Source organism: Triticum aestivum, chromosome 6A (genome assembly GCF_018294505.1).
Source record: "Triticum aestivum cultivar Chinese Spring chromosome 6A, IWGSC CS RefSeq v2.1, whole genome shotgun sequence".
NCBI lineage: Eukaryota > Viridiplantae > Streptophyta > Magnoliopsida > Poales > Poaceae > Triticum > Triticum aestivum.
The window spans coordinates 507522437-507545405 of record NC_057809.1 but is presented as its reverse complement, the minus strand read 5'-3'; the positions used below and the strand labels follow the sequence as shown (position 1 = coordinate 507545405).

Here is a 22969-nt window from a genome sequence, read left to right as displayed (position 1 = left end):
ATATAATGCCAAAACTCGCGACGCCGAACACTCCCTAAGGTGTTCGGTCTTTATGAGTGCGGGCGAAACGACACTCTTTATTAAAAAAGCCCCTAGTGTCCAGGTACGTGCAAAAATTCTGACGTGGCCACATGCCAAGACGCCAGCCTCCTCCTTGGTTATATCAGAAAGAAAAAACTAGGGGATGTGTAGCAACAACAGACAGTAAAAAAGGTTTACGCAGGGTCTTAATCTAAAAAGAATCCTTTAGGACGGGTCCCTACTGCACGTTTGCGCCTGTGTCTCCGTTGTGCCGTATCCTGGGCGGGCGCCGCACGACGTTCATCTGTAAAAGAGAGGAACTGCATTGAAAACGGGTCGTGCCGAAAAAGTTTAAAATAAGCAAAGTATAAAGTAAGATATATAAGTTTGAGCTTTATTGTCTCTTATTGTATATGCGTGGAGCCCCTAGTGCGGGGGTATATGGCTTCTAGGCCTGCATCAATGATGATTTTGCACCGAACTCGTCTATCTGCGTTCGTGGTCTTGAATGACCTATTTCGAAGTTTTTTGGCCGGTGAGGCCATTTTGCTGTGGGGCTGTCAAAGCGGCCGCACAGCCCTCCGCTTGGGGAGGCGCACTTTAGTGCTTCCCCTTCAAAGAGATGATGCCTCGTGGACTGGGCATCTTAAGCGTAAGAGATGCATAATGCGGTATTGCGTTAAAGCGAGCGAAAGCTTCGCGTCCCAGTAGTGCTTGATAGCGACTTGAAAACAGGACGATGTGGAAGGTCAGCTTTTCGCGGCGGAGGTTATCGGCAGTGCCGAATGTGACTGTGAGCCGGAGAAAACCCGTACAATGGGTGTCCGGACCAGGTATTACCCGTTGAAAGGAGGTTTTGCTGCGGTGGATTCTTGCTGGGTTTATCCCCATGTGCTGGATTGTATCCTGATATATCAGGTTTAGTCCACTGCCGCCGTCCATAAGGACATTTGAAAACTGGAGTCCGCCAATTATTGGATCGAGTATCAAGGCAGTCCAGCCTACATTCTTGATATTCCTAGAATAATCTAGCTGATCGAAGATGATCGGTTTTGACAACCAGTGGCAGGACCCTTTGGGTCGTGTGGTGCGTATCTTTACGGGCGCCGCACGTTTTGTTATGTGAAGTGAGTTCACTGTTTTTACTTCTTGTGGGAAGTTGTTTTGTTTTCTGGTGCTCTGCTTTTGGGGTTCGTCCTCGTCTTCGCTTGGTGTGTCGAGCCCCTTGTGTTCGGCATTGATTCTGCCGGATTGTTTGAAAACCCAACAGTCTCTGTGGGTATGGTTGGCAGGCTTCCCGGGAGTACTGTGTATCTGACATATCCTGTCCAGGATTATATTCAGGTTGGATGGATCGTCCCTGTTATCCTGGGGGGCGATTTTTCCTGATTATGTCGTGAGCCTTTGAATCCGGCATTGACTGCCGTGCTCTCCGGACTTTTGTCCTTAGTCCAGCGACGGTCCTTGTTGCGTCGCGGTTTTCCGTTTCCATCCCTAGTTTCGGATGTACTTGGGTTGCTGGGGCTGCACCTTGCCAACCAGCTGTCCTCCCCTGCACAAAAGCGGGTCATGAGGCTTGTTAGTGCGGCCATTGTTCTTGGCTTTTCTTGGCCGAGGTGTCTGGCGAGCCATTCGTCTCGGACGTTATGCTTGAAAGCTGCTAAGGCTTCGGCGTCCGGACAGTCGACTATCTGATTCTTTTTAGTGAGGAATCTATTCCAGAACTGTCGAGCTGATTCTCTGGGTTGTTGAGTTATGTGACTAAGATCGTCTGCATCCGGAGGGCGGACATAGGTCCCTTGAAAGTTTGCTCGGAAAGCATCCTCGAGCTCTTCCCAGCTTCCAATTGTGTTTTCGGGAAGGCTTTTAAGCCAATGCCGGGCTGGCCCTTTAAGCTTAAGGGGTAGATATTTTATGGCGTGGAGATCATCTCCTCTAGCCATGTGTATGTGGAGGATATAATCCTTGATCCAGACTCCAGGGTCTGTTGTTCCATCATATGCCTCTATGTTTACGGGTTTGAATCCCTCTGGGAATTCATAGTCCAGGACCTCATCGGTGAAACATAGGGGGTGTGCGGCGTCCCTGTATTTGGGTGTGCCGGATTCTCATGATGGCTTCATAGCTTTGCTTACGAGAGCTTGCTTTCTTGGCCCATAAATGGACCTGACTGGGCCGTGATGCGAATCCTTAAGTGGGTCGCATGCCGATTTAGGTGCGGCGCCGCTTGCCGCTTTATGGGGTCGTCTATCCGATCGTGTGGCTTTTTCATTTTCTGAATGAGAGGGCTCTAGGGCCTCTTCGTCGAATTCAGGCAGTAGCTTTCTTTTCGGATAGCTTTTAGTGCGGCGACTGTCGCCGTACTTATCTATGGTATTGATTACTTTACTCCATCTGATCCGAAGTGCGTCTTCCGCTGTTTTTAGCTTCTACTTTTGCTTCTTTAGGCTTCGTGCAGTTACAACGAGCCTCTCGTGGAGATTCTTTTGCTCCATAGGTTCATTCGGCGTGAGGTCGTCCGGAATGCCGTTTTCGCCAGAGGAGGGATGTTTGGTCTCTCTATCCGTGTTGCCCTGTTCGGACGGTTGCTCTAAGGCCTGCTCATCGTCTACCGGCTCGTCCTGCTCTATGGCTGGGTTTTTGTTGAGGCGGGGCTTAGGTCAGCGTTTACGCCGACGCTTTGATTGCTTTTCGGGGGGTTGGTCTCCCGTCCCATCCCCTTTTTCCTCGTTGTCGCTTCCTTTAGGGGTATCCACCATGTACACATCGTGAGATGAGGTGGTTGTCCAATGCCCTATGGGCGTTGGTTCGTCGGTATCTCCTGCATCGTCATCCATGCTGTCAATGTCTCCGGAGTCGAAGTTGAGCACGTCATTTAAATTGTCGAAAGTGGCTACCAAGTGGGTGGTGGGTGGGCTTTGAATTTCTTCATCGTCCGTATCCCATCCTCGCTGACCGTAGTTCAGCCAGGGCTCTTCTGGTAAGGAGAGAGACTTGAGAGAGTTCAGGATATCGCCACAGGGCGAGTGCTGAAAGATGTCTGCGGCGGTGAACTCCATTATCGGAGCCCAATCAGATTCGATTGGCAGGGGCGCAGGGGGTTCGGAGTCCGGGGAGGAGTCCGGATCCTTGGAGTCACGGGTCGTGCAGAGTGCGAGGCTAGCGTTCGGCTCGATCGCTTTCGGGATCGCAGCCCCCGAGGTGACGTCCAACCGCTCATCCTCAATTGGCGCAATAGGCTCCGAGTTAGGGGTCAGAACCGATGCGTGTGCGGCCTCCAGGACACTGTCCGGGGGCAGAGCTAGATCATGCCCCTCGAGATAGTGCGGCGTGCTTGGCCGTGGCTCGAGCCCGTCGAAGATCGAGTCTCCGCGGATGTCAGCCGTGTAGCTTAAGCTTCCAAACCTGACTTGATGGCCAGGGGCGTAGCTTTCGATCTGCTCCAGGTGGCCGAGCGAATTGGCCCGCAGAGCGAAGCCGCCGAAGACGAAGATCTGTCCGAGGAGAAAAGTCTCACCCTGGACCATATCGTTGTTGATGATCAAAGGAGCCATCGGGCCTAAGGGCGACGACACAGAGGAACTCTCAATGAAAGCACCAATGTTGGTGTCAAAACCGGCGGATCTCGAGTAGGGGGTCCCGAACTGTGCATCTAGGCCGGATGGTAACAGGAGGCAGGGAACACTTTGTTTTACCCAGGTTCGGGCCCTCTCGATGGAGGTAATACCCTACTCCTTCTTGATTAATATTGATGATATGGGTAGTACAAGAGTAGATCTACCACGAGATCAAGGAGGCTAAACCCTAGAAGCTAGCCTATGATATGATTGTTGTGTATGGAGTTGATTGCCTACGGACTACAACCCTCCGGTTTATATAGACACCGGATAGGGTTAGGGTTACATAGAGTCGGTTACAATGGTAGGAGATCTTGAATATCCGCATCGCCAAGCTTACCTTCCACGCCAAGGAAAGTCCCATCCGGACACGGGACGAAGTCTTCAATCTTGTATCTTCATAGTCCAGGAGTCCGGCTGAAGGTATAGTCCGGCTACCCGAACACCCCCTAATCCAGGACTCCCTCAGTGGGTTTGGTACACAAGCGTGGGTTTCAAGTGAACCTTAATCCAACCGAGTTCACAAATCCTTCACCAACATAGGGCTCCTTTAATTGCAAGGAGTTCTATATGATTTTTGAAGGATTGAAATCCTTAGTAATTTTTCTATATTGGTCCTTTAATTTAAAGAATGAGATCCCGTAGGAAATTTTCCCTTGAAATCTTGTGTACTACATTCATAGAAAATCTAGCATCCACTCCAACCTCCTTTTGTAGTTTCTTTGTTTTTCTTTGGCATCAAACACTCCCTATACTAATTCAGTAGGATTTGAGTCTTGCACTTTTTCTATTTCTGCGTTCTCAGAACCCTGCAAATCGAAGAGGTCCATTGTCACTAGTAGAAAAAGGGTCAAATGTCAAGCACATTAGTGCTGGTTTGAATTTGAGCCGACACTAATGTGTCCATTAGTGTCGGTTCCAACGGCTAGGCGGGCAAACATCATTAGTACCGGTTCGTGGTGAACCTTTAGCACCGGTTCGTGCCACGAACCGGTACTAAAGTGAGTGGTGGCATGATGTTGTCAGTCCGGGGCCCCTCTAGCATCTTTAGTACCGGGTCGTATCACGAACCGGTACTAAAGGTCGTCCTACATAGACCCTTCGTCCACCCGAGCTCGCTCTGTTCTTCCCCTTTCCCCTCTCCTCTCTGTTCTTTTCCCTCTTCCTCTCAAGCTCATCACACATTTTGCCCAAAATTTGTCAAGATTTGAAGGCCCCCATCCATTCAAATGATCACAAAGGTTAGCAACTTTGTCCTTTCATCTCTCATTGCTAGATTAGCTCGTGCAATGCTTTATATAGTGATTGATTTTTGAGTTTATAATTTGGGAGGAATTATATATATGTGCTAGTATTTGATTTATATGCAATTTGAGGTCAAAAATAACACTTAGTTTGCATATGTAGGTGTGGTTTACTTAGTGCCTTCTAAATCTCCGTCGTAACCACCGTCGATCGCCCGCAACGTCCCGTCACCGGCACCACCTTGTGGTGAGCCTCTTGTTCATGAAGTTTTATATAAAAAATTGATGTTTGTGTGATTTGGATATATAGTTATTCGTATAATTATCTTACCCATACGTTGTTTGTTATACATAGTGCCATGGTTTTGATATCCGTCCCCGTCGGCCCTCGTCTGGGTTATGATTCGGATGTGGTATATTCTCTTTTAAAACTATTCATTGCATTTCGTGTTTATGACAAATTATGCCCATCAAGTTGACATAGATATTTGTATGTAGGAGGTAGTTGAACCGGAAATTCCAACCGACCCTATTGTCGAGAGGTTAAATTTAGTTGAAAGAGAAAACGAGGATTTGAAGGAAAAATTGAAAAGAATTGGGGGGAGAAGATGGAATTGGAGTTGCATGTTGCCGATGTCGTCGATGCTCACAAGATTAAGATGGAGAAAATGCGCTTGAAGATTAGAAAGATTAGAAAATATACCATTCATAGTGAGGCTTGGTATCATTATGCTGTTGGATCAATTGTTACCTTAGTTGCGATCTTGATCGCATTTGTTGTTGCATTTAAATTCTTTAGCTAGAGAGTTATTTGTTTGTTGCATTTAAGTGTTGTATGATCTTTATGTATGAACTTTATGTATTGTATTAATTTAGTGTTTTCGGTGCTGTGTATTGAAGATGAGCCGGCAATGGATGTACGATGACTGATGCTCTCCCGAGTTCATTAATGGCGTGCGTACTTTTCTGCTTGCAGCTGAGGCAAACAAGCGGGCGGATAGTTTTATGCCTTGTCCATGTGCTGGCTGTAAGAATGGTCACAATTACTCTACGTCAAGAACCATTCACGTCCACCTGTTTGAGTCCGGTTTCATGCCCCACTATAATGTTTGGACCAAACATGGAGAAAGAGGGGTTATGATGGAAGACAATGAAGAAGAAGAGGACGACGACAGCTATCCTGGCCATGGGTTCCCTGAATACGATGATACAACAATGAGGGAAGAAGCTGAGCCGGTAATGCGGGAAGAAGCTGAGCCGGCAATGCGGGAAGAAGCTGAAGAAGAGGCATCAGATGAGCCCGTTGATGATCTAGGTTGGGCCATTGCCGATGCAAAGAGAAACTGTGCAAGTGATTTGGAGAAGAAGTTGCAGCGCATGTTCGAGGATCACAAAAAATTTATGTACCCGAATTGCGTAGGTGACAAGAAAAAGCTGGGCACCACACTGGAATTGCTACAATGGAAGGCAGAGAATGGTGTATCTGACAAGGGATTTGGAAAGTTGCTGGTAATGATAAAGAATATGCTTCCAAAGGACAACGAATTGCCCGAGAGTACGTAAGAAACAAAGAAGGTTGTCTGCCCTCTAGGGTTAGAGGTGCAGAAGATACATGCATGCCCTAATGATTGCATCCTCTATGGTGGTGAGTACGAGGATTTGAACGCTTGCCCGGTATGCGGTGCATTGCACTATAAGATTAGCCGCGATGACCCTAGTGATGTCGAGGGCGAGCGCCCCAGGAAGAAGATTCCTGCCAAGGTGATGTGGTATGCTCCTATAATACCACGGTTGAAACGTTTGTTCCAAAACAAAGAGCATGCCAAGGTGATGCGATGGCACAGAGAAGACCGTAAGAAAGACGGAAAGTTGAGAGTACCCGCTGAAGGGTTGCCGTGGAGAAAAATCGAAAGAAAGTACGGGAAGGAGTTTGAAGATGACGCAAGGAACGTATGGTTTGGTCTAAGCGCAAATGACATTGATCCTTTTGGGGAGCAGAGCAGCAACCATAGCACCTGGCCTGTGACTCTATGTTTGTATAACCTTCCTCCTTGGTTGTGCATGAAGCGGAAGTTCATTATGATGCCAGTGCTCATCCAAGGCCCTAAGCAACCCAGCAACGACATTGATGTGTACCTAAGGCCATTAGTTGAAGAACGCTTACAACTATGGAATGGAACAGGTGTACGTGCGTGGGATGAGCACATGGGGAAAGAATTTGACCTAAAGGCGTTGCTGTTCGTGACCATCAATGATTGGCCTGCTCTCAGTAACCTTTCAGGACAGACAAATAAGGGATACCGCGCATGCACGCACTGTTTGGACGATACCGACAGTATATGTTTGACTAATTGTAAGAAGAATGTGTACCTGGGACATCGTCGATTTCTTCCGAGTAGGCATCCCGTAAGAAAGAAAGGCAAGCATTTCAAAGGTGAGGCGGATCACCGGACGAAGCCTCGCCACCGTACTGATGCTGATGTACATGATATGGTCAAGGATTTGAAGGTGGTCTTTGGAAAGGGTCCTGGTGGACAACCTGTTTCGAATGACGCTGACGGACGCGCACTCATGTGGAAGAAGAAATCTATATTTTGGAACCTGCCCTATTGGAAAGACCTAGAGGTCCGCTCCGCAATCGACGTGATGCACATGACGAAGAATCTTTGTGTGACCCTGCTTGGCTTCTTGGGCGTGTATGGGAAGACAAAAGATACACCTGAGGCACGGGAGGACCAGCAACGTATGCACGGAAAAGACGGCATACATCAGGGTCAGGCAAGCTACGCTCTTACCAAAGAAGAGAAGGCAATCTTCTTTGAATGCCTGCTCAGTATTAATGTACCGTCTGGCTTCTCGTCGAATATAAAGGGAATAATAAACATGGCAGAGAAAAAGTTTCAGAACCTAATGTCTCATGACTGCCACGTGATTATGACGCAACTGCTTCCGGTTGCATTGAGGGGGCTTCTACCGGAAAACGTTTGATTAGCCATTGTGAAGCTATGTGCATTCCTCAATGCAATCTCTCAGCAGGTAATCGATCCAGAAATCATACCAAGGTTAGAGAATGATTTGGTGCAATGTCTTGTCAGTTTCGAGTTGGTGTTCCCACCATCCTTCTTCAACATCATGACGCGCGTTCTAGTTCACCTATGCGAAGAGGTCATCTCTTTAATTATCATGCTTGATTAATTATTATCTGATCAAATTCCATTCTCGTAAAGGCCCTGAAGCAGGCGCCGGGGAATAATCTGTGTGCATACTGCGTTTGCGAGAACATTCGCATGATGGCGTCCGAAAGGAGCAGATCTCAAAGACATGAGTGGGTACGTTTGTCAGAACACTCTTCACAATTTTTACACCATTATCGATATCTAGTCACACAACTAATACACATGCATATTGATCTCCTTCTTAACAGTTCAAAGAGGTGCGGAAGAAGCTCCTACCAGACGACCGCATAGAAGCAATTCAAGAGGAAATAGCGGGATTTTTGCTCGACTAGGTCATAGATCCCAAAGGAGAATACTTTTACCCGCTACCGCCCCCATGAAGCACTTCCAATTGTTATCGTGCTCCAAAGGCACCAATTAGTCTAATGCCACTGGCTCCGAAGGCACCAATTAGAAGAAATTGTATATAACTAGCTAATTGTATTTAACATGTGTGTATATATGTGTGAATTAATTAATGGTGGTTGTGGTTGTGAGACATTCGATGATATATATATACATATATATATGATCGGTTCTACTAGAAATTCTATTTATATATATGCATAATGTGTACAATATGTAGTATCGTAAAATACCAGCAAACGAAAAGAATTAAATGAAAAATACAAAATTAAATGAAAAAGAAATTATAAACCCAAAACCCCCCAACCTTTTAATACCGGTTGGTGTCACCAACCGGTACTAAAGGGCTCCCTGCCCCTGGAGCTGACTCGTGACACGTGGTTGCCCTTTAGCACCGGTTCGTGCTGAACCGGTACTAAAGGGGGACCTTTAGTGTCCATATTTTAGTGCCGGTTACCGAACCGGTACTAAAGGGCCTTACGAACCGGTGCTATTGCCCGATTTTGCACTAATTTGTCTTTGTCACTGCCGAGAGTACACCTTAAAGCAACGAAGCTGACCTCAATGGTCTTGTTCTCTAATTTCACCACTGCACATGAGGCGAAGAAGGGGCCGGAGGGCATGTGAGGATTCATCAAATATCGATTATAATCACCCATGGTGGTGGGTCGTACTGTTTACGCACCATACACATGTGCACACCAATGGTAAGCAAACACAAGAAGTCCTGCTCCATTGTCTGGGTCAAATCTTAGATTACTACTATTGTTAAAAAGCTGGTGGGTGTCGTAATCACGCACCTCCGAAGAACACGAATACTAGCCGCCGGAACTAAACTAAAGATCGGGTCGGAGAGCCTCACCTCGGAGGTCGGATATATACAAACTCGCTGTGCACACACTCGCAATTCTTTTATGCGTGTGAAGCTCGCGTTGACGCACGCCCATTTTCGCGAGTATTATCCCGGCCCTGATTTGTCGCCGTCTCGATCAGTCAGTACGTGTATTGTACTGCCGCGTCTGGAGATGGCACCAATCAGGGCGTGGCCATTGAAATTCGTTGGCTCCCGCGTGTGTCACATGACAATGACCCCTGATCGGAAGAGATGGAACGCCTGGGCAAAGCGCCAAGGTTTGATTGTCCTCCTTGTCCTCGGAGAAAAGCTCCACCACAACAAACCCTAGTTAATCCCCTTCCTCCCCTCTGATTATCCATGTCTCGACGGGACCCGTGGGCCACGTACGGCGCCGCGTATATGGCACATTATTCATGCATGGAGCCATGGGAGTGCTAGCATGATTAATTAGTGCGAGAATAGCTGTACATGTGCTACGATCGTACTAAGTCGAAGCATTACTTGTGAACGTAGCTTCCATCATCCCAGCAGTGTCCAGATTCCAACCAGTCCATTTTAAATCGGTCGCGCGAGTGATGATCATGACAGCATGTCGTGGTTACTGGTTAGGTTAATTAACCCAAGCATACGTACAACCGTATCGTACGAGGCCGGCTGTCCTGTGCGTGCGTACCTGGCCAGCCGTATACTATAAAGAAAAGGAATGACCAGCACAGTAAAACGTCCCTAATTTAGACGCGCCCCCTATGCTAGCTCACGCCTTCATTTAGCCTTGTCTGCCTACTGTCCACCAGACTCTGCGCTGCGGTCACAACGGCATCGGCAGGCGCGCACTGGAGCTAGCTAGCGCGTGCGCTAGGGCGGCACGTACGCGCGGTACGTGTCCGCGCGCGCGCGCGCTCGGGCTGGCCTGCGCCGTTGTGGCTCTAGACGCAGCCTAGGGTCCCCCGCGCGGGCGCCCGTGTCCTGGCCGGCCGGCCGGTCCAACTAACGCGACAAACGAGTCCACGGCCGGGCTCGATCGGGGCGCGTCGCTTTGGGATTGCGCGGGCCATCGCTTCCCCGGCCCGACCTGGAGCGAGTAAAAACGGAGTTGGTGGGGGGTGCGGTGGGACTTCTCGGAATCGGGAGCCATCATGCTCGTACTACTACATAGATGAGATAGCGAGACTGCGAGGTCGGGCCTTATCAGCAGCGCCATCCCATCCCTCGCCGTCCCCCCTTCTTCCTCCCAGCCCGCCTTTAATTCGCCGCTCCCTCCATCCCTCGCCGCCACGTCCGGCCTCTTCTCGATCCTGCGCTCCCTCTTAGTACGTGTGGAGACCTCGACCGATCCGTCTTGCTCTTGCCCGGGCAGCTGGCTGCGCGCTAGCTCACGGGCCGGGAAAGCGCGCTTGGTGGAGGGGGAGGCGCGTCTCTGCCGCAAAGCGCCGCCGCCGTCGGGGGGAAGCTTGTGCTGGAGGTAAGGAACATGAGCTCGCGAGCTTGCTTTACTAGCTAGCTAGAGTGCATCATTGCTTAGAGCAGCTCTAGAGTCTAGGCAAGTCGTCAAGTTGACGACGCCGCCAGGATAGAAAGAAAAGAAAGAGTAGCCCCCCATGGATATAAGATCTTCCATTTCGTGTTGCTTGCTTCTCTCCTTTCGTAGCTGTGCTGCACTGCCGCATGCGAACTAATTAGTCTGCTGTGGGTAATCGGTGTAGTGGCGGTGGAGCTAGCGCTGAAGAGAAGGAGGTGTGGAGGGCGACCGATCGACGGCAAAGCTGGCGGCCGGCAAGTGGTGGGAGCGGCCAGATGAAGCGGCCATGGCCGGGATGGACCCTGGCGGGGGCAGCCCGGGCGCCGGCAGCTCGCGCTACTTCCACCACCTGCTCCGCCCGCAGCAGCAGCAGCAGCCCTCGCCGCTCTCGCCCAACTCCCACGTCAAGATGGAGCACTCCAAGATGTCGTCGCCCGACAAGACCCCCGTGGGCGACGCGGACGCCGGCGGGAGCGGCGGCGGCGCTGGCGCTGACCAGCCGTCGTCGTCTGCCATGGTCCCGGTCGACGGTAGCAGCGGAGGAGGCGGCAGCGGCGGCTCGGGCGGGCCCACCCGCCGTCCGCGCGGCCGACCCGCGGGGTCCAAGAACAAGCCCAAGCCGCCCATCATCGTGACGCGCGACAGCCCCAACGCGCTGCACTCGCACGTCCTCGAGGTCTCCGCGGGGGCCGATATCGTCGACTGCGTCTCCGAGTACGCGCGCCGCCGCGGCCGTGGCGTCTGTGTGCTGAGCGGCGGCGGCGCCGTCGTCAACGTGGCGCTCCGCCAGCCGGGTGCGTCGCCCCCGGGCAGCGTGGTGGCCACGCTCCGGGGCCGGTTCGAGATCCTCTCGCTCACCGGCACGGTGCTGCCGCCGCCCGCGCCCCCTGGCGCCAGTGGCCTCACCGTGTTCCTCTCCGGCGGGCAGGGCCAGGTGATCGGCGGTAGCGTGGTGGGAACTCTGGTCGCCGCGGGGCCCGTCGTCCTGATGGCCGCGTCGTTCTCGAACGCCGTGTACGAGCGGCTCCCGCTGGAGGGGGAGGAAGAGGAGGTGGCAGCCGCCGCCGCTGGAGCGGAAGCGCAAGATCAAGTGGCACAGTCAGGCGGGCCACCAGGGCAGCAGCCGGCGGCATCGCAGTCCTCCGGCGTGACCGGAGGCGATGCTGGCGGCATGTCGCTCTACAACCTTGCCGGCGGGAATGTGGGGAACTACCAGCTTCCCGGAGATAACTTTGGAGCCTGGGGTGGCGGCGGTGGCGGAGTCAGGCCACCGTTCTGATGCATGTCTAGGCAGTGCAACTGCAATCCACAGTTCTACACTCACATGACGAAGACATCACAGAAGTTTGAAGTGGCGGAGAAGCTATTGATATCCAGTACAGATGGAGAGCTTATGCATTGCTGGATTGTTCATTGGGCTGACCTTGTGATCTTGGTGCTATTTACACGCATGCATGCGTTGCAAAGATTGGGTATACAGGAGGGAGATCTATTGGAGATCATGAGAGGTATACTATGTTCAGGGAGCTAGTAGGAAGCTGATCATTCAAGGGACAAGAAACAGTTGGTCCAAGATCAAATTCTCAATAAGTTGAAAGGTCAGTGAGATCCAATGTTTTGTTTTTCTGGCAACAACGAGTGTTTTTCTTTCCCTTCCTCTTCGTTTTCGTTTGTAATGTTCTGTTCTATGATCTGGATGTATCTTGCTGTAGAATGATGTTCCTTGAAACTTTTGCTCCCCTTTCGTTTCCATGGCAAACTTCATGCATGCATGCATGCACGGTTGCTTCCAGCGTTTCACATGCATTCCATGACATATAAATTGCACATCTACGGTCAATTCTTGAATCGATGGGTTCCCGTGCTGGTCAAAATTTGTAAGCCCTAGCTTGGTCTAAAGCGTGCATGTGTTTGGAACACTGTGCTTTACATCAAGATATAAATTGTACAGTACTGGTAGGAGTATATGCAAACTAGCATGTCTCGGTCCATGAATTAAGCTCTTCTTCCTATGAGGAGCCACATGAGGCTAGTCATAGTGGGAGTAACTTAGCTAGTAACATAGCGCATTTCAAGAAAATTTTGCTTATGTGGCAAGTAGTTAATGAGAAATAGTAACATAATATGTTACTGTAACATAACGCTTCCCAATACAAGATGAGTTTACAAGCTAATAAATGAAGTCATCTATGACACTAGTACTATGTTAGGCCTCCTTTGGTTCATAGAATAGGATTATCATAGGAATATGAATCTTGTAGGAAATGAGATGACATGTATCTCAAATCCTATGAGTAGGAATAGGAAACAAGATGTCATTTGGTTGACACCAAAGAAATTTTTCCATTGAGTCTAGGCTCTTTTTTATTTTCCTATGAAATGTGGAGGATAGGAATCAATCCTATGTAGGAATAGGAATCCATTCCTATGAACCAAAGGGCTCTAAAGGAAAAAAATTTATAAGAATCCTATCCTCTAGAATTCCTATGAAATTCCTCTAAACCAAAGGAGGCCTTACTTTGCACTATGAAGATAGTACTCCCTTCGTTTTTATTTAGTTCGCATATTAGCTTTGGTTAAAGTCAAGCTTTACAAGCTTTGATCAAGTTTATATAAAAAATATTAAGATATACAATAACAAATCAACAACATTAGATTTATTATTAAATGTACTTTCACATTATATAGATTTATTATGATAAATGACTATATTATTTTCTATAAACTTGGTCAAACTTTACTAAATTTGACTTCAGTCAACTCTAATATGCAGAATAAATTAAAACGAAGGGAGTATCTTAGACTAGTGTTATATGCATCACACTAGTATAAGTTACTCCCCACTATGACCAGCCTGATGGTGGAGGTAGTACTCAGTTTTTGCTGCATACGCCCCCTCCTAGCTCAGGCCAAAAGCCTTCTGTCCCTCTCTATTTGTTTCACCTGCATGCAGTCTTCAATGGCTTCTGCCTTCTGGGGGCTCAGCTGAGCAGCTGACACTCCAGTGCTCAGTCAATTTGGCCTTTCATTGCCTTCAATTATGTGTGTGATTATATGCACAGCCACAGAAGGCTATACATTAGTACGTGTAGGTAGCAAAGCATAGATGAGAAAGTGGCAGTGGCAGCGATGCTACTGTACCGATCATTTATTGAATCTGCAGTAGAGAGGGAGGGGAAGACGCCAAGCCCGAAATTCACACTGCGCGCGAGATGAGATTCTCACCTCGTGCTTTTGTACTGGATCCTCCCAAGTACAATTTCTGGAACAGGGGCTCCAGCCCAGACAGACCCTGAAATGGAAAAAAGAGGAGGAAGCTTTCCCTTTTGCATAATTTCTGGGAAGGGAGGCATTCTCTATATCTCTCTCCTCGGCTTTGGAACTTGCTCAGAGCTTTTGCACCTTTTGCCCTTGAAGACGCAGATGCCAAGCCATCGCCTGTTCACCTGCCTTCTTTCTCTGGTCAAGTCAAGCATCTTCTCTCTCTCTCTCTCTCTCATGGTACTGGGGTGGAGTACGATGCATGGCCACTTGTCCGGCACAGTGCACTGCGTTCAAAACGAGTTGATGCTGCGATTTCCACTTGAACCGTGAGATCGTGTAGACAAGAAGGGAACCAAGAAATAAACCAAATCTTGGGGTTTTGTTGGATATGCACACAGAAGAAAAACAGTTTTACTTTAGAAGACTTTCTACTTCTCATCACCTTTTGTGAAACTATTTTACTTTCAAGCTGGCCTTGAACGACCGCTTGAATGATTAGGTCTGGACTCTGGAAACGGATTATCGGTTTCATTTTCCCGCTAGAGGGTGCCGAAACAGTGGTGCAGTGCACACATGTAGAAAAACAAATCTGACCAGGTGACAGTATATATACCTGAAGCACTTGGGGCTACGTGCTGTCCTCCACGTTCAAACCTTGTCCAATCATTTTGTTCGTTAGCGTGAAGACGGAACTGATTACTGAAACGTGGGAACTATATTTGCTGTTGTAGTATATATAGGCGAAGAAAAATTAAACATGAAATAACAACGGAAGTATGTTTGTACACAACTGAAAGCTGGTGCTGCGTCTCTGATTTTCCAAATCTACCAGAGCATATACTACCTTGCATCAACTTAATTTCTACTCACAACGGACAAATTTAGAGCCTCTTTGGATTGCAGGAATTTGAAAAAACACATCTTCCACCAAACATATTTTGCCACATTGTAGAGAAGAAGCAATTGATCCACACATGGCATGTTTGGCCAGTGCACAATGAACAGATAAATGATCCAATAATTATTTATCATCACACACAGATATACATATATATATATATATACACATATATATATATATATATATATATATATATATAATACTTCCTCCGTCTTAAAATAAGCATCTCAACTTTGTATTAACTTTAGTACAAAGTTAGTTGTACTCCCTCCGATTTTATTTACTCCGCATATTAGAGTTGACTAAAGTCAAACTTCCTAAAGTTTGACCAAGTTTATAAAAAAGAATATAAATATTTACCATAACAAATCTGTAAGATGTGGAAGTACATTCAACAATGAATCTAATGGTATTGATTTGTTATCCTATATGCCAATATTTTTGTCTATAAATTTGATCAAAGTTTACAAAGTTTGAGTTTGACCAAAGCTAATACGCGAAGTAAATAAAAACGGAGGGAGTACTAAGGTTAAGACACTTATTTTGGAACATAGGGAGTATGTAGTAATACTATTCATTATCCAGGGTGAAGAATAAAAATCTTACGGCTGTTATATTTCATTTGGTATACAAATAGGTACATTCATGCTGATTCACTATGTAAAATTAGGCATAAGGAAACAGAAATATAGGTCATAAGAACAGAAAAATTGCATTTTATGTATATTTTACACTATGTTTTTAGGTTTGTAATTTTATGTAACATAAAATATTTTTTACGACGGTTATATATTTTCTTACATTCTCTTTTTACTTATGAAGTAATTTGTATACCAAATGTAATTTATTTAAAAAACAATCCTAAGATTATCTCGGATGAAGAATAACTTATTCTGAATCATGGGTGATGAATAGTATTACTATATTTTATTTTATTTTTAGAAAAGGACGACGACCCCCGGCCTCTGCATCTGGGAGATGCATACGGCCACTTTATTGATTATTCTCGAGGACCTTACAAAGTATTACAACAATGTGCCTGAATCCACCATCTTGGCAACATATGCCGCTACTCCTATCCAATATGATGAAGGGGTGCTAGCTGGCCCACTACCCAAACCACTGACCTAAGCCTAACATCAAAAGCCGGAAGCCGAAACTCATTCGAAAGCCCCAGCCGAGCCACATACCGGGTCTGGGGCACAATCCGGTCAGACGCACTCGTGTGTCGTCGCCGCCATCTTCCACAGGTCTTCAGATCGTATTGACGCTTCTACCTTGTCTGGCTACTCTGCCATCGACGTCACCATGACGCCAAACAGTAACCTCCTCCTGCGCGAGTCCAGCACCGCGCATCGGGCGCCGAGTCTCCACTGCACCACGCCGCTGAGATCCGCCATCATCAATGTGCAGGATGAAGCACCGCTCCACCAAAAAAACCGCCCACTGGTCCCTCGAACCCGTGTACGCCTCCAAGAATGACGCCCCCAAGGAGGAAACGACACCAACGCGCCGCCGTCATCTGATCTACTGAACTAGGGTTTCCCCCGGAGGTAGCGGATAGAGGTCTGGAGCTTCTCCACGGTGAGGCCTTCAAGAAGGTAATGACACGAAAAAGTGCCGCCAACGCCGGTCTTGGCATCAAGCCAAGAACTAGGTTTTCACCCGGATCCGCTGAAGGAACCGCCATCCAGCATCGTGTGCACGGGCCGCCGTCGATCTGAGCCGCCGCACATTGAGGTCGCACTGGCCAGATCAGATCTGTCCGGAGGGCAACCCACACATGGCGTCGACCCAACCCAGGCCCTCCTTGCCGCCAAGGGCCAGAGGCGTCGGGGCCTCCACCACGCGCAGCCGCCCTGCCACCCATGCGGCCCAGGACGGCCAGCACCGCCACATCCGGCGACGGCGCGCGCCCATCAGATCCGAGCAGAACGCCTCGATCCGCCGCCAAAACGGTCACCCGCCGCTCCTCCACCGCGAGGAAGAGAGGAGGGGACCGCCGCTCCCTAGGGCCGCCGCCCCAGCATCCAGCGCCACTGCGCCATAGATGAGGCCAGAGGGCCAGATCCATGCCGGTGCGCAGCTCCGCGTCGCACGGCGCACCGTCCAGAGCTGACCTCCATGCATGACGGGAGAGGAAAGGCCCGCCGCCGCCGGCAACCGCACGGGCTATGCCCGGTGGGGACGCTCGACGGCGGCGAGGGGGAGGGAGCAGAAGGGGGCGGCGGCGGCGGCGGGGTTAGGTCACCCGAGCCACCCCCCTGGAGAGTGACGCGGGTGCAGGAGTTCTCGCTTCCGTAAAAGTATTGGGAGCACAACCATCACTCAAGATACATTCTTTAGATCCTACCAAAAAAGTGCAGCCTCCCTCTAATAAACCCCTTCAAATCCTAATCCTCCCCCAAACCATTGAAGAATTTCCTACACATATTCGGATAAAAAAACTGTACACATAAAGGTCCACTTTCAACCACAAATCCTACTTCTGCCATGTTTTCTGGAATATTGGCCCTCTAAAAAACACAAAACTCATTTACTTTAAGAACACCATGCATGAAATGTGATTGATTGGGCCTGCTTTTGTAATCTGAATCAAAGTCATGTTTATATTTATCAATATTATTTGTTGCCACAAGTCCATTACTTCTAAGTGTATAAACCAAGCCATGTTGGTCAATCGGTCGGAGAACAACAAACTATATACAACAAGTATAATAAGGCAAAGTAAACAGCTATAAGAGTTGCCACATACAATATGTGTTGAGTTGAAGGAGAGAGGAGAAGCGGGTTCTAGATTTATAGATAGAAGCATCACATGCTCTAACTCCCCTTTTGAGAGAATGAGGTGGGCGAAGTATTAATGATGTGGTCCGTAACAACTGACTCTACTATTAGTTGCTCAGGTGATGCCTTTTTGCCCTTAGCCACCTTACCCAAGCAAGCAATGTATAAAACAAAGCCAGTTCCTTTTCAATCCTAAAATAGTTCCGAAGGTTGATTACTTTTCTATAGAGATTTCTATGGACTCAAAAACATTGCATCGATACGACACAACTGCAATGATTACAAACCTGACCTCTACATAAGAAGATGCACAAATCCTACACAACTAGAAGTTACAACAACAAAAAATTAACATGGTTTGATAGAAGGAGTATTCCACCTAGGTTGCTATGTAAGATGGTTTAACAGAATAAGTACTCCCCACCATCATAAGAGCAAGGCAAATAAAGAAGCTGCCTACAAGCTCTATAGTGGTGCTATGTCACCTAAAACCTCCATAAACAAGTGTCATATAATGGATATGGACATTTGGCTCCTTGGTATATGTACACCCTATATGCAAAAAAAATAATTATTAAAAAAATATGAAAAATATTTTTGAAATACATTTGACCTTCTATTATACTCGTAAAACAACCGTGAAGAAAAAAAACCGTTGACTTCGGCAAAAAAATATTTAAGGCCAAATAGGTGTGAAAAGTACTTGTATATATAATAAAATTGATGTTTTTTGGCCAAAAGTCAAAGCGGTTTTTTCTTCACGAAAATTTATATCCTAGTGCAAAAAAAATCAAGTTTATTCCAATTTTTTTATAGAAATTTTCACTTCTTCATAATTATTAATTTTTCCATATAGGCTGTATATACACCCAAGAACCAAAGGCATTTCCCATCATATAATGGTCTTACTATAGATGAGTTACGGGTTTGGGTACGATAATTCAAGTATGAGCCCAGGCACATCTATACGCGATGAACAATAAATTCAAACAAAATATAAAAAAAATTCAAAAAGTTCTTGATTTTTTTGGCATCGGAGATGATCGAGTACGCTAAGAGTGTGCAAATTTTCGTTATGTTTGGACATTTGAGAAGATCTAAGCAAAGAAGACAAAACCGAGCCCAAATAGTTTACTTTTTCAAAGTTTCTTTCACAGCCAATTTTTTTCTTTTTTGCTACAAACGCCACAAATGTTCAAAATCATAAAGTTTTGCACGCTATCACGCATTCCAAGTATCTTAGAGGGCAAAAAAAAATCCTGAAAACATACATGACTGTGAGGGAGGAAGCAGCGACAACTTTTAGTGCTCACAAGGTGTAACATCCAACATGCGGTCCTAACCCGAACGAAGACTTTATAATCCTTGCTAATGATAAAAGCGCATATTGAAGATGCTCCAACATGTGACTAATATCATACACGTAAGTGTGACATGTCGGTAACAAGATGGACTTCACAACAAATACAACATCAACTGAAGAGATGAGAATACAAGTGCAGCGATTCGGTGCCCAGGCTCATCTGCACTCGTCCAGAAAAAATTCATAAAAAATACTAGAAAAATTCAAAACATTCCAAAAAAATTCCCATGGTAGAAAATTTATTGCGTGAGGTTCGCTCCAAATTCTAGCCCATTTGGACATCTGAGTAGCTCTCAGCAAAAAGACAATTCGGGTCAAAACAATACATGAACAGTAAACTATTTTATAGACCCTGAATTTGTCTTTTTTGCCGAAAGTTGCTCATTTGTCCAAATGATTTGAAAATTGGTGTGGGCCTCACGCATCAAATTGTCTACCATGGGAAAAAATAGATTTTTTAATTTTTCTAGTATTTATTTTAATTTTTTTATTCAACATGGATGCAGATGAGCCCGGGCTCAGAAAAGAATTTTCGTGAGAATACAAGCGTTTAAGTTGGCTTACACTTGACATAACAAAGGAAGCAAACAACATAACTGTCACAATCAACCAATACATTACAATCATCATACAATAAGACATGATCCGAGTGTGGATTAGAAGTAAATTGGCCTAAAGTGGCCCCAAACAAAGAAAACAACGTCCACCCCGCTATCCCAGTCTGCCAACCAGGAACCCATCCTATGATCATCGTGGAAGAAGAAGAAAAACTCCAAGTAGAACAACACATCACTCTCACGTTAGAGAATCTCTTTACTTGTACCTGCATATGGTGTTGTGGGGTATCCGTGAGTCATTATGAAGGATATCCGTGAGCCTCAACAATAACATTATGAAGGATATCAAGACTAACGATACTTAATGGATTGGATATGGTTAAGTGGTGAGGTTGCAGCGAGCACTAAGAATTTGTAAAAAAAAACTATTCTATTGAGGCAACTACAGTTTTTGTGCATTTTTTCCTTTTCTTTATTATTCTCTTAATGTTTTATTATCACTTTTTTAGATTTCTAAAATGGAAGAAATATTTTTTTATTAAAATACGTTCATCGCATGTTCAACAGATGTTAATGCAGTGTTAAAAATGTTTGCACAATTTATCGAAAATGTTGTTAGCTTTCAAGAAAAATGTTTGTGACGTTTAAAAAATGATCACATATTTCAGGGATATGTTCATGGCCTATTTAAAATATTTATACAATGTAAAAATATATTTTCGTTATTAATAAAAAAGTGATGTCATTCAAAAAAATGTATGTGACATTCAAAAAAGTGATCTTCATTTAAAAAATTGCTCATGACATTTTTAACGATGTTTTTACAATGTAAAAAAAACATGTCATTCAACTTAATTGTTGATGACATTCAAAAAAATGCACGTGCCATTTAAAAAAACATTTGACGTGTTTCAAAAATATGTTAGTGACATTTTGGAAAAATTGGTTATACAATGTAAATAAAATGTTCGTATAGTTTTATTACAATGTGCCATCTCTATTAAAAAGAATGTTCAATGTCTACTTGAAACTTATTTAACCTGTTTAGAGATAATTTTCATAAACATGTATTTGAAAAATTGTTTGTCGTGTATTTAAAAAATGTGCAGCATGTTACAAAAAAATGTTGCAGCGCCGTTCAGAGTTTGCGTGCGTTGGATGTGTTCCTGGGCTACGCCATAGTGCACAACGTAGCCATCTTGGAGATAGTACCCGTCGTAGAGTCGCAGCCTGACTTACCCCCGCCGCGAGCATGTACAACTTTGTCCGGTGTCCGACCACGTGCCGTGGCAGCGCGGTAAGGAAGAGGAGGGCTGGCGATGTCGTACTAGAGAGTAGCGGGGCGCAATTCAAGCGAGAGCAAGGAGGTCGGGCTTCCGGTAAAATTGGAAAAGGCTCGGGAACACGAAATGCATGACTTACAATTAATAATCGATGAGATCGCGTGAACGGACAAGCGTCGAGTCATGGTAGGCAAGCAAGCAAACAAAATTTGTGGGCCAGTCGAAGGTGAGCAATTCCCCGCTACAGCTTGCTCTAAGTGTTACATAGGTGTTCTGGGCTTGGTTTTAACCCAATAAATGTGTGCCTATTACAACCCTTTCTTTTCTCGGGCAAGTCTATCTCGCGCCTTTAGAAAGACGGAAGCTGAGCTCTTACAGGGAGTCGGTACTCGCGTACTGCGCCAGCCTAGTAGCCATGTGGATTCTTCATGCCGATGTCACCCCAAGTGTTTTTTTTACATTTTAAAATTACTAAATAGATAGTATCTATACAATTTAGAAAACATTCACATAAGTTTCGTATCATTCAAAAAAAAGTGTAAGACCTATTCAGAAATATTTTCAAAAACATATTTCAAAAAATATTAATTATGTATTTGAAATGTATTAAACATTTATAGCAATGTCTTAATTGCTCTATAAAAAAATCTACATTGTGTATGAAAATAGTAGACATCAAAACACATATTTGAAAAAAAAATTGTTATCAAGACTTGTTACGACTTACAATAGGCGGTAATAACATTATTGCGAGGCGAAGCAGGCGCTAGTCTCTGGGGCTTTGTAATTGGTGCGGCCCGCATACAGTTTTGCGCATTTTTTTCCTTTTTCTTTTTTTATTTTAACAATTTTATTTATATTTCGGAAAATAAAAATATATTAAGTTTGAATTTAAAATATGTTCATCGCATATTCAAATAATGTTGATGCTGTGCTAGAAAAAAAATGTTTCACACAACTTTTGGAAAATATTGATAGCATTCAAAATAAATGTTTCACGCCATTTCAAAACGTTCATGTGTTTCAAAAAAAAGTTCATGGAAATTTCATAAAAATGCAATGTAAAAAATATCTGGGGTTATACGTGCCATTTGAAATGAATATTAACACATTTTTTAAAACTGTTCTTGACATTTTTGGAAATTGTTTATATAATGTGAAAAAATTCATGTAATTCAACATAAATATTCATGGAATTCACAAAAATGTACGTGAATTTTACGAAAATATTAGAAATTTTATGAAATATGTTTGTGAAATTTTGAAAAAAGAATTTCTATATAATATTAAAAAATGTTCGTGCAGTCTTCAAAAATGTTTCATGCCAATTAAAAAATGTTCAATATTTGTTTGAAAAATATGTAACATGTATTCAGAAAAATGTTCCAAAACATGTATTGGAAATAAAAATCGTATATTTTAAAAAAATGTTCAATATGTATATAAAAAGCTATGCATTTATAGGAAACTAGGGTTTTGTCGGTTTTCCGATTAGTTGTTTCACACTAATAATTTTAATCTAAGTTTCAACTACTCATAAATACCATCCTCCTGTTAAGCGTGTGCTAAAAATGTCATTTGGTACCATTACCATCCAGTCAAAGTCCATTGACCAGGGTGAAGTGACCAAAATACTCTAGACCCACTTGTGATCACGGGCGTGAGGCGAGGTGTGGTGAGGTAGGTGGAGGGGGGGGGGGCACTCCTCTTCTGAAGCTCCAACACCATGTCAAAGAGAATTCCTTATAAGAAGGTCTCAACTATTCTACACTCTAGGGGTGGTACTAAAAACTTCCAACGATGTCATAACACCCCACATGGGCCTTTGAGATTTTTCACAATTTTTTTATTTATGGACCCAAGGCCCATTCAACAGAAAGCACCTAGGGAGACGGAGGCAAAGTAATGGGTGTGGGGCTTGTTGCAGTACCACTGAGAGCTCACATGTGTTGGATGCGTTACTCGGCTACGTCATA

The 22969-nt window shown here is 45.5% G+C and overlaps 1 protein-coding gene across 1 annotated transcript; it reads left to right on the top strand.

Moving 5' to 3' along the window:
• Positions 1-10411: 10411 nt before the first annotated feature.
• LOC123128172 (AT-hook motif nuclear-localized protein 25) lies at positions 10412-12626 on the top strand. Its single transcript, XM_044548105.1, has 2 exons — positions 10412-10781; positions 11023-12626. Exon 2 carries the CDS (start codon positions 11125-11127, stop codon positions 12115-12117), a length of 993 nt encoding a protein of 330 aa, XP_044404040.1. The 5' UTR covers positions 10412-10781; positions 11023-11124; the 3' UTR covers positions 12118-12626.
• Positions 12627-22969: the final 10343 nt, after the last annotated feature.

Bases quoted from the DNA above. Each gene is read 5' to 3' on its own strand.
- LOC123128172 (XM_044548105.1), top strand. From the start codon at position 11,125: ATGGCCGGGATGGACCCTGGCGGGGGCAGCCCGGGCGCCGGCAGCTCG.